Genomic DNA, 12,322 nt, shown 5'->3' with positions numbered 1-12,322 from the left:
TTAAAAGTTTTTTTTGTTCTTTTCTTCCCTTTCTTCTTCTTCTTTCTATACCATCTATCTATAGCAGATAAGATAACACATCCACACTAGACTTAGTGTATAGATATATTAGTATATAGACATACCAGTATATTATGCAGCACCTACATAATAATTTATCATCCTTACTGTAAATCTGTGAGATGTTGCATTCATTTGAAATTACAAAGGCTGTTTTTGAAACTGCATTATGAATATCTAGGAGCTGCTACTCCAGTGATTCTGGGACGTGTCAAGATAGAAGTGAGCTCTACAGCGCCCAGGACTAATGCATCCCAGGATTCCCTGGTGAGAGAGTTGACTCTCACTCTCTCTGCTCCGACCACCTCCACAGAGGAAACCATGTTCCTGTCTCCACTGTGAGTCCCAGCTCTTTCTGGAACTCAGTTCTCTGTCCGGTTGCTCAATTACCTGAACAAAGAATGGGACTGAATTTCGTAACACTTTCTACTAACGATCCCTAATAATTGTTAAATTCATAGTTAATTAATAGATATTTTACTGTTAACAAACAACTCAATTATAATGAATACTGTTAACTAATTTAGTAATGCTTTAATTTGAGTTATTCTAACAGTTTTCATTGTTTGATAACAGTGAAAAAGCATTTTACTAAAGTTAAATTAACAATCAATGTATCATTTACTAATGGTGGTTCTTATGGATAGATAGATAGATAGATAGATAGATAGATAGATAGATAGATAGATAGATAGATAGATAGATAACACTTGGACATTGCTGTTTTACATCAGGACATATAAAGGACATATAAAGTGTTACCCTCAATTTTCATCCCCAACAGTTTGGACAGGACAGACAAGCCCCTCTCTGTCAACCTGACCTGGTCCCTGGCGGACGGCTGTCCCGTCCATGTGTCGGTGTGTGTGTTCAGCTCTCTGTGCCAGTACTACAGTGTGAAGGAGAGGCGTTGGAGCAGTGAGGGTCTACAGCCGCTGGAGGGCAGCACGCTCCACGCAGCACACTGTCTCACCCGGCACCTCACCATGTTCGGGGCCAGTGTTTTCCTCCACCCTGGGGCCGTCGTTCTGCTGCCACCGGTATGTGAGAGCACAAAGCAACAGCTGTTGAATGAGTGCATGTATTTTGAAAAAAATGCAGTCCCCAAATGTGGATTAGAAAGAGGACAGTCATCAGCTGGCTCTTCCCCCTCTCCCTCCATCTGTGTCTTATCTGTGCAGCCAGGCGGCCCCGTGCGAAACGTGCTGGTGGGGATTGTGTGCGCCGTCCTGGTTCTGATTCATCTGCTGGCGGGGCTCATTGCCCATAAACTGGACCACTTGGACAGCCTGAGACTGAGCCAGGTCCCTTTGTGTGGCCAAGCGGGGCTGTACCAGTATAGAGTGCTGGTCAAGACCGGCCGCAGGACAGGAGCAGGTCAGCCAGGGACAAAACAAGTGTAGTAGCAGCTTTATGTTTGAAATAATGAAACCGCTAAATGGGGCACTATGCGATAACGTTGTTGAATATCGCGATAACGATATTAGTTACAATGTTGTTGAATATCGCGATAACGATATTACTTACATACATAAAACAGATATTAAAGTGTACTCTGTAATTCTGCTGCTTTGAGTAATCTGCTTCAATAACAAATTGCGTGTTACATTTTTATGAAATGAAAGGAAATTCTTTCTAGTATTTTTTTGATTGAACAAATTGATCATTGTATTGAATGTAAGAAGACGAGTGCAATGTTAAAATTGTGTTTGAGTTCTGAGTTTAAAGTCAGAATTCCACGTGTGGCCCTAATCCCCTTCGGTAGAATTGAATATAAATCACTAAGAAAAACACTAGTTACTTTTTAAAGTGCAGTTTGCTTCTGATATTTTCATTAAACTAACACAAAAATCTTGAAGTGTCTTTTCGCAATGTGTCTCAGCCTTTCGCGATGTGTTTATTGCGCCAGTTGACGATAATAAACACAATATATTGTGCAGCCCTAACGTTATGTAATGCAAATTATTAATGTGCCCATCAGGCACCACAGCACACGTCGGCATCAGTCTGTACGGTGTGAACAAGAGCGGCTCTCGTCATCTGCAGAGGGGGGGTGCTTTTCAACGCGGCAGCCTGGACCAGTTTCACCTGGAGACAGATGACAACCTGGGAGACGTTTGGAAAATTCGCATCTGGCATGATAACACAGGTTCAGTTTAATTCAATTTCATAGATAGTGTCAAATCATAAAAGGAGTTATCTCAGAACACTTTGCTGGTAGAGTCGGTCTAGACCACACTCTATGATTTACAAAGACCCAAATATTGCCCTCAAGAGCAACATTATGGTGCAAAGGCGGCAAGGAAAAACTTCTAACAGGCCAAAACCTCAGCCAGACATGACTCTTGGTGGGCGGAGAGAGGTAACTGCAAACATATTCATATTTTAAGTTTTTTTGAATTCTTGTTTTAAACATATAACCTAATATGGGATCTAAATCATATCAAATCAAGTAGGGCTGGGCGATACGGAAAAAAGCAAATCACGATATTTTTGACCAAATACCTCGACATTGATACCGTAACAATATCATAGTGTTGACTTTTGGTGCTTTCATAAAATATTTACACAATGAGATTTTTGATTAACAATCACCAGCAATGTGGATATAATGACTAAGTGGGTAAAGGCAAATAATAGAACAGTTACAGTCTGGTAAGTTCAGAAAATGACATCACTTTACTGTAATGCAGCCTTTAAAACCAGGAAAAGACAACACTTATGTCATATTAGGATATTATGATATCAAAAATTGAAGCCGATATCTAGTCTCATATCACGATATCGATATAATATCGATATATTGCCCGGCTTTTTCAATTCAATTCAATTTTATTTATAGTTTCAATTCATAACAAGAGTTATCTTGAGACACTTTACAGATAGAGTAGGTCTATCTTTTTGGGAGTTACGTTTTGAATGTGGCCTAACTCCAAAATCTTTGGTTCATTTAAAGACACCACATTTTTTTTGAAAATTACCTATTTTTGAATAAAAAGGACTGGAGAGAGATCAAACCCACCTTCTCACTTTACTACCTTATCCATGTAAATGTAGGTCTAGACCCGTCCTGGTACGTTGAGCATGTGGTGGTTTGGGACCCTCAGACAGACAACATGTTCATCTTCCTGCTGGAGGACTGGCTCTCTGTTGAGAATCAGAAGAACAGCTCTGTGGAGAAGGAAGTTCTAGCCTCATGTAAGCGTGTACACTTACTTTCAACCGAGTAACATGTACAGTACTCCACGTATCCACTTGTGTTGATAACAAAGTCCGGTGGCTGTGTTGTTTTCCCAGGTCCCGAGGAGCTTTCTCAGTTTGGACGAGTCTTCACCTCCCAGATGATGTTTGGGATGGTTGAGGACCACCTGTGGCTGTCTCTATGGGAACGTCCGGCCCACAGCCGCTTCACCAGGGGTCAGAGGGTAACATGCAGTGCTCTCACGCTGCACCTCTACCTGGCACTGGGGGCTCTGTGGTACGGGGCGGTTGGCACCGAGGGCCACAGGTAGGGTGGCTTATTGTTGGGCTAGGCAATATATCAATATTATATCGATATCAATCTTGATCTTTTTGCTTATTTAAAGGTACATTATGTAATGCTTCGTGTCATGACATGGCATTAAGTTGTTCCAGAGATGAACCAGTCTGTCAGTAGATTCTGACAGGATGGAACTGATTTGTGTCTCTTTGCCACAAGTGGACCGGTGTCGGCCCAGCTGCTGGTTACCTGGGAGACAGTTGTCGTGGGGATGAGTGTTGCCGTACTGGTGTTTCCTCTCCAGTGTTTCCTCTGTTTCCTGTTCAGGAAAGCTCACAGTCAGGTAACTTGAAACAGCTACTTTGTCTCCATGATACATTTAACTGCTGAAAGAAACCCTGTTTCCACCCAAGGTTATAATAGTTTTGTATATTTTATATCAGTTTTGTTTTGATTAGTTTTCAGAGTGCATTTGCTGTCAGTTAAACACGTTATTAACGGCATTAACACAAACCCATTTTAACGGCGTAGATAGCAAACTTTGTTTTTTTGTGAACTAGGTTTTTTTTCACATGCTGTTGCAACAACTAGTAACGTTAGAAAAACTACAACACCCACGGGATCTAATTAGACCGGAAACAAAACAACAGGCACGCCACACACATGCCGTTTGGGCTTGCGAGCCGGCCAAAGAGTAGTAACGTTACGTTTTGAGTGGATGGCGAGCGAGAGTTGCCGAAATGGACGCCAGTAAGATTCTGAATGCAAAGTTTCCTTTTTAAAAGTTGGCAAATGTTCCATTGACCAGACCAAAGTGATCTGTGTGTTTGGTCGTTGAGAACTGAGCTATCATTGCAGCACGTCCAGTCTGAAATACCACCTGATGGCCAAGGACACAGCTGATGCCAATCCCCCCCCCCTTGTTGAAGTTTTACTTTTACCCCATTATTGATTACTCTGTGTGAGAGATTATTTGCTCTAAGTGAGAATGTTAGTGTGAAATTGAACACTGCAGTAGGCTATATACCAATAAAAAAACATTTGCACAAAGCAAACCAATCTACTTTTCCATGTTGATAAAAACAATAAAATGAGAAAAAATAATGGGACAAAAAGAAATCACAGGAGATTTAGAATAGATAGTAATGTGTGATTAATGCAAATAATCGCAATTCAATATTTTAATTGTTTGACAACATTAGTATTGAGATGAAGAATGTGTTAATTTATTCCGCGAGGGGTAATTCACAATTTCCCCTCTGTTAGTACGGTTGCACACGCATTAAACACAGACCTGGATTACACACATGCTCAGGACCCAGGGGTGTCGACTGGGGCAAAAAAGGGGACTGAGTATCCATGGCACTGAAAAAGATGCCAGAATGAATACAATGAATAGCTGTGGATGTGGGGAGGGGTCCATATAAAATGCCTTTAAGCACAAGGCCCAGAATTGTGTGCTACGCCCCTGTCAGGACACATGCAGTGATGGGGGGCTGCTTCTTGGAGGAGCGCCCGAGCAGTTGGGGGTTTGGTGCCTTGTTCAATGTTGAAGGTCACCTTGGTAGTGCCCAGGTGATGAACTGGCCCCTCTCCAGCTATCAATCCACACTCCAGATTTTGATCCGTACAGGGACTTGAACCGGTGACCCTCCAGTTCCCCAACCCAAATCCCTCAGACCGAGCTCCTACCACCACAATTTAGCTTTTGTTTTGTTAGGACCAGGTATAATGTTTCTGAAGTATGTACCCACATACAAAAAATACTTTTTTTGTTGAGAATGGCTATGATATTTAATTTTTGCGCTACTTTAATGTCTGATGTGAGCAATGACGGCATCTATGTCATGGCGCCATCTCATGTCAAGACAATTCATGAGTTGACAGAAAGCTTAATAGTTGTTTTTAACCTGGCTATATAGTATTCAGCTTCTGTCTTTCTTTAAGGTTTTTTATTACAACAAAGGTTTCCAGTTGTATTTCACTGTTTATTTTCATTTTAGTTAACCATAATAACCCTGTTTTCAACCCTAACCCTTAGTTTGACTCGGGCTGGATGAGGTCTGTTGCTGTTTGCTCTTAAGCGTGCCTTCAGTGTGCTGGTGGTTAGAGGTCATGACGATGTGTTTGACATGCGTTCTTATTTTGTTTGCCAAACACTCTTATCTCAGTATGGAAAAGTGTAGGTGCGTAAGTGTGTTTCCCATTTATCTGAATGTACACTCAAAAAATGCTCAGGCAGCAATTTGTGTGTGTGTGTGTGTGTGTGTGTGTGTGCTTGTCCCAGGTCACCTTGGACACGTCGGTTCCTCCTTCTCCTGTTTGTCACTCTGTGGAGATGGACGTTTTCCTCGGCCAATCAGAGCTCTCCGGCCCTTCTTTCCTGTCACTGCCAGACTCCTCCAACCTAGTCCAAGACAGTCCTTCATCTGTGAGCACGCACACACACACACACACACACACACACAGAAAAATAATTGCTATTCTTCAGAGATGTGAACTTGAGGACTTGGTGACTTGAGGACTTGAGTTGACACGAGTCGCAGTTTTGACGACATGTGACTTGACAAAAAATAAATGACTAGAGACTCGCTTTGACTTGATGACTCGGATGACTTGCATGTATTCATATGTTTGAAAGTTAGCTGTGAAATATAAATTAATTTTTAACGTTGTCACGTTTGTGTTTGAGTATCAAGTACGCTACGCAGCGGCAGCAGCTCACGCTGTATCATGACTGCATGACTACAAAGCTCCCCGGTATGTCATTGTCATGATTGGATGACTAGCTGTCAGACAAACTTGACGTGTTCCAGACTGCCAGTGTAGGCTAGACTTGGACTTAGAGACTTCTCTTCATTAATCCTTTCGGGATGACTTCCGCAAGGAAATTGAAAATTCCAGCAGCACTTTTTGCAAGAAATGATAGATATATACAGTTAAAATAACAGTAATAATAATAAGAACAATAAGAACAAATTTGTCAAATAAAGACAAAAAAGACCATCATTTGTTATCAAGTGTCCGTGTTGAGTCCAGTGTTAAAGTGATAAAGGGATAAATTCATTTATAATGAAACATTGCGGTTGGTGCTAAGTGGAGCGCCTGTCATAGTGTCATTGTGATTGGTTATGTCACTGTCAGTGTGTTATGTATCAGTTAAACTTCTCTTCACCAATCCTGTCTGGATTTGTGAGAAGTGGTGCTATCCTGAGTTGAAAGATATCGAGTTAATAGGCTTGTGTGTTCATGTCGGCCGCTCTCCATTTCCTAATGTTCTGAAATGCAAACTTTTTTTGACCACTTGCTCATGTGTCTATAAGCACCCATGGAGAAAAACATAAATCAGTGCACATGTATCAAAGAACCCTAATAAAGCCTAAATAGGTGGAGCAGACCACCAAAATAATCACAAAGTAATCACTTTTGTTTTAACCCTCATGTTGTCCTCGGGTGAAATTGACCCGTTTTCCTATATCAATGTTCTTTTTAACTAGCCAATTGTAATAAGCCAACATAACATGATTGATTCCACTCAATGCTTTTTGGCAAGGACAAATCTATACTTTCATTCATTTTGGGGCAATTTTATAGCATTTGAAAAACAATTGAAGTGGTTTTGAGTAAAAGTTGACATATTCCAGTCTGTGATTATCCATCAACATACATTCCTTTCATTTTAGTCCAAATAATTCCTAATTTCTGCTTTTCTAACTCAAACATTAGGTATAATTTCCTATAAATGAGGTTTATTGACCATAAATTCCAAAAATAACTGTAAAACTAAAGTTAATAAGTTAATGTTACGTAATGTTGAAAACGTCAAAAAAAGGGACTCACATTGAAAAAAGGGACAAAAACATAGGAAAAATTTAAAAACATTTATTAAAAAGCGCCAACAAAAGTGTTGATTTTCAATTTTGACAGGAAGACAACACCTTAAAAGATGTCACTAATCCAAAGTTTTAAGAGTGCTTTGTCTTATATCTCTAAACAGTGACTTGTTTAGGGACTTGACTTGACATGACCAAGTGACTTTAGACTTACTTGGGACTTGAGAACGGTGACTTGGTTGCAACACTGCAGTTCTTCTCGTGCTTCATGAAGTGTTCTTCCTGTTTCTGTAGTTACTGGAGAGCAAGGGCTTGGACTCTAGTATTCTGGACTTTTGGGCTGCGTCTGGCTTGGTGCCCCGGACAGGTGTTGCATGTCCAGAGGAAGGAATAGCGACATGGCCGTCCTGCGACAGCGTCCTCAATCCGCCGTTAGGCCCATGCCGCATAACAACAAGCCCAGCCCTTGACCTCTGCAAGGCTTCACTTGCTCTGGGCCCTGTGCGCCAGCTAAGGAGAAAAAAGGCCCTGATGCAGCTCTGTCTGGCCTCACCCTCCTCCACTGGCTCAAAAGAAACTGCCAGTTCTCACGTATCCCCTGCTACACTAGACCAAATGGTCTCCACCATGGACGCTACCTTAGAAGCTCGTAACCACAATCTGACAACACTTCTGACTCTGTCTGGTGAGAAACTTTTGAAACTTAGGGCCAGAGGGGCTAAAAAAAAAACTCAAGATTTTGAAAATGCCTTTAACTTTGTGTTATTTCCCCTCAGCATCTCTGACTGGGCAAATTAGTATAGCAAACGTTCTATTAGGTCCGCCCTAGTCTATATTCACAGAGTTCCACTTCCAAGATTGCTCCAGTGCCGCCAGATGTCCTCTTATTTAGGCCGGATGTTCGTCACCTTCGGCTTTGTTTGTGTTGGGATTTTAAACTCTAGTCGCTTTATGAGGACTATGGTTAACTGCTCCTCAGACCTCGGCAGGGTCAATCCAGACAGCTAGCTAGACTATCTGTCCAATCTGAGGTCTATGGTTACCTGGTCCTCAGATCTCTGCAGGGTAAATCCAGACAGCTAGCTAGACTATCTGTCCAATCTGAGGTCTATGGTTACCTGGTCCTCAGATCTCTGCAGGGTAAATCCAGACAGCTTGCTAGACTATCTGTCCAATCTGAGGACTATGGTCACCTGGTCCTCAGATCTCTGCAGGGTAAATCCAGACAGCTAGCTAGACTATCTGTCCAATCTGAGGACTATGGTCACCTGGTCCTCAGATCACTGCAGGGTAAATCCAGGCAGCTATCTGTTCAATCAGAGTTTTCTGTTGCATGACTAAAACAACGTTTGAATCTAAACATATTCCTCCAAAACAATCTCCTTACAAAAGCTATTATGCAGAGGCACCGTTGCTCCGTCCGGTGCTTACTACCGCCCAAGACGATCGTGATTGGTTTAAAGAAATGCCAATAAACCAGAGCACATTTTCTCCCAGCCTAGAATGTTGTGTGGACTAACCAGACCCTCCTCCGCAGCGCTGTGGACGAAGGTCTGGCAATAAGGGACTAGGTCTGTCTCAACATTGTCACAGTGTCATGTTGGGAAGCTCTATGCTACGACTATGACTACTACAATGCTATTCCCATTCGATTCCATTCTATTATCTCAGTTGGTTTGAAAAATAGTGCATAGGTTTGCGCTAAGCCCCGAATATTCAATGTCTGGCTCCGTCCTTGGCTGAAATAACCTCAGAAGATCCTAATATATCAATCATACACAAGTCTCTTGTCTCCCAGCAATCAGTTTCTAGGTTCCCATGTTAAAGTGAGTTATGTTTCTTTAGTGAAAACAATGTTTGCAACTTGTTCTCTGACGGCTGAAATCTGTTCAATGTTAGGAAGCATCAACTCAAGCAGTGCAGGCGGGCTTAGGACAAGTATAGTGCCTAAAAGGGAAATTCTACCTCATCATTGCAAAAGTACCACATTGATTGACACTAAAACACTTTAAGAATAGGACGGGTACTTAAAAATATGCGTCTACATACAGTGTGTATACTGGTTGTGTATTTTTGTGCTTGATGCCAGAGGAGGATCTGCTGATGTCTATCGCAGCAGCAGCAGACGACACAGCAGAAATAACCAACAGCAACTCAGACAGCGGCTGGGATTCCCCTAGAACCACCTCCTCACTCTCACCCACGTAAGGATCGGGGAATCCTGAAAATACCATGTCATGACCTTGTGTTTTGCTTATTGTGATCCGTCTTACTGTCCTTTTTTTAGCCGGAGCACCTCCAACAGCAGCTGGTCGGAGCGGAGTGAGGAGTCCCTGTATGCGGCAGAGATCTACAAGCCGGCCCTACAGTCTTGTCTGTCCCCGCATGTGGCAGGACTCTACAAATGTCCCTCTGTGCTCTCTGTAGACTCCGTGGCAAGCACCTTCCTGCCAAGCCCTTCTCCTGACTCCACACGCTCCTCCTCCACCACACGCATAGGTACTAGACCCACAGCCCTGTTGGGTGAATTATACACAATCCTTCCATGTTTTCCCTGGCAACTGCATAATACGTATAGGAATCATTTTAGATTATGGGATAAAAACACACATATGTTTACACACGTCTGGTGTATATAGCAACTAGTACTCCAAACTATACAAAGACATAGGTTGTTTATTCCTATCCTCTAATATGACCCATAGGAGTGTTTCATAAATAAGCCGAAAATATAACCCACAGGAGAATATTCCAATTCTTATGTTTAAACCATGGTGATATAAGAACTGGATACAGTGTTCGAGGTGGAGCCCTTGTTCATTCAAATGACAGTTGATCAGTGGCGCAAGAAGAAATCATGGAGCTAAAAACTAGGCCCATAGAGCAGGCACGGTCTGCCGGCTGAGCCAGCTAGTTCCAGTTTAGCACTCCATCAACTTGAATGGGGATTAAATGGTTTCATTGTGCGACTCTGCTAGACTTTCCAAATGTTATAGAACCAAATGAATTAAATTCGGATAACTAAACGAGTCATTTTGTGGGGGTTGTGACACGGTTATATACAGATGTCTTTTCCCCCACGTTAGTCTATAACAAAAAGTCATTTTGGGCCAGAGGGCATCATGTGGTGCATCATGTGATGGAGTTGCAATTCCATTGTTTGGACACTTTGTTCAATTTGCTTCCTGATTTAAACGATAGAGCGTAACGGTTGTGGTTTTACACGCATTAACGTTGTAAAACACTCACAGTTTGGTGATGTTTAGGCACCAAAACTCCTTAGTTAAAGGTCCCATGACATGCTGCTCTTTGGATGCTTTATATGGTACCTTAGTGGTCCCCTAATACCATATCTGAAGTCTCTTTTATTAAAACCTTAGTGGTCCCCTAATACTGTATCTGAAGGGGGGGGGGCAAGGTGGAGGCTGGGGGTGTGCCCTTGAACAACTGCCATTTTGCTCATTTGAAAACCATGAAGTCTCTCTCTCATGGATAGACCAAAATCTCTAGGAGGGCAAAGCCGAGAAAAAGGAGGTAACCTTGCTCCTTATGACCTCATAAGGAGCAAGATTCCAGCTCGGCCCATCTGAGCTTTCATTTTCTCAAAGACAGAGCAGGATACCCAGGGCTCGGTTTACACCTATCACCATTTCTAGCCACTGGGGGACCATAGGCAGGCTGGGGAAAAAAGCCTTTGTTCATGCCATGGGACCTTTAAGTTTAGAAAACAATGAAAATTTGGGTCAATATCATCTCTTATGTTGCTTAACGTCCGCATAAACATGTGACACAAACTCTGATGTACTTTGTTTTGTTCTTTAAGCTTAAAAAACCCCACCATTTTATTTTATTTCAAAACAGGACATAAACCACTGTCTCTTTAGTCAAAGTACTGTGTGTGTTTGACCCATCCACCTCCTCTGCTCACCACCTCACGTGGAATTTGACGCTCTTATACTTCGTCACCTTACTTCCAGCTGTTCTCCTGTAATAATTACGGGATGTCGCTAGATGGCGTCGACCCTTTAAACGTTAATATGAGTCGTAATTGCTGCCTAAACAATCGACCTAGGGTAGAGTTTTTCTGGTGACGCACATAGTCTCCTGAATAGTGTCGGAGATATCTGTTGCTTAATTCCCCCTTCCCAGGCGTTGCTCGGCGTCAGCCCAGCTGGCTGCTCCCTCCCTGGGCGCTGTGTGTGATTTACCCCCTGGTGGCGGTGCTGCTAGGAGCATGTCTGGCCGTGGCCGGGCTCTACGGCAGCTTCCTGTCCAGAACAGTAGTCCTCATGTGGCTGGAATCGGCTCTCTCTGCATTCCTCACCTCTGCTCTCCTGCTGGAGCCTCTCAAAGTGAGTTCAAACCTCTAATTAACTCTTTCAGATCTTTGGAGGATAATTCCGCTCATTTGCATTAGGGCTGCACAATATGAGAATAATATCTAATTGGGATTATTTTGACCGATGTTGCGATTGCGATATGATGCGTGATGTTGGAGGAGATGATATTTTTTGCATCCTTCTCATTTTCATAAATATGAAAATGATTATAATGTGATTTTTGTGAGGATCCGTACCAAACGGAGATGTGTTCTTTAGTCTGTTGGACACGAGTTATAGGCTGGGACATCTCTGCATTACCACAAAACTTTATTCAGAGTGGTTCGACACTTATTTTGCCAAAAAATATCACGATCCATAGTGCAGCCCTAATTTGCATCTTCATCTTCCTTTGCTCAGGTGTGTGTGCTGGCCTTGATCTCTACGGCCCTGTGGAGGCCTGTGGATCCAGAGGTGGAGGAACAGCTAGCTCAGGAGGCCACGGTGGTGAGGGCGTTCGGAGAGCATGGCGGGAAGGTGCGCCCGCCGTGCGGCTACGGGCTGCTGCAGGCTAAAGAGGAGGCCCGGAAAGTCCGAGCGCTACGCTCACTGATGAAAGTGAGAATTAA

The 12,322-nt window shown here is 42.7% G+C and overlaps 1 protein-coding gene across 1 annotated transcript in view; it reads left to right on the top strand.

The window, feature by feature from the left end:
* pkd1b (polycystic kidney disease 1b) overlaps positions 1-12,322 on the top strand; it is a 38,401-nt gene that overhangs the window by 18,881 nt on the left and 7,198 nt on the right. Inside the window, exons 21-33 of the mRNA XM_034860881.1 lie at positions 242-398; positions 845-1,100; positions 1,242-1,437; positions 2,042-2,209; positions 3,118-3,258; positions 3,358-3,568; positions 3,761-3,884; positions 5,829-5,972; positions 7,669-8,059; positions 9,464-9,578; positions 9,662-9,873; positions 11,524-11,726; positions 12,114-12,311. Coding sequence (XP_034716772.1) covers positions 242-398; positions 845-1,100; positions 1,242-1,437; positions 2,042-2,209; positions 3,118-3,258; positions 3,358-3,568; positions 3,761-3,884; positions 5,829-5,972; positions 7,669-8,059; positions 9,464-9,578; positions 9,662-9,873; positions 11,524-11,726; positions 12,114-12,311 — 2,516 coding nt within the window. The remainder of the gene's footprint in view (positions 1-241; positions 399-844; positions 1,101-1,241; positions 1,438-2,041; positions 2,210-3,117; positions 3,259-3,357; positions 3,569-3,760; positions 3,885-5,828; positions 5,973-7,668; positions 8,060-9,463; positions 9,579-9,661; positions 9,874-11,523; positions 11,727-12,113; positions 12,312-12,322) is intronic.

Source organism: Etheostoma cragini, chromosome 21 (assembly GCF_013103735.1).
Source record: "Etheostoma cragini isolate CJK2018 chromosome 21, CSU_Ecrag_1.0, whole genome shotgun sequence".
Taxonomy (NCBI): domain Eukaryota; kingdom Metazoa; phylum Chordata; class Actinopteri; order Perciformes; family Percidae; genus Etheostoma; species Etheostoma cragini.
Note: the sequence above shows the minus strand (reverse complement) of the source record. Positions and strands in the feature narration are given on the sequence as shown.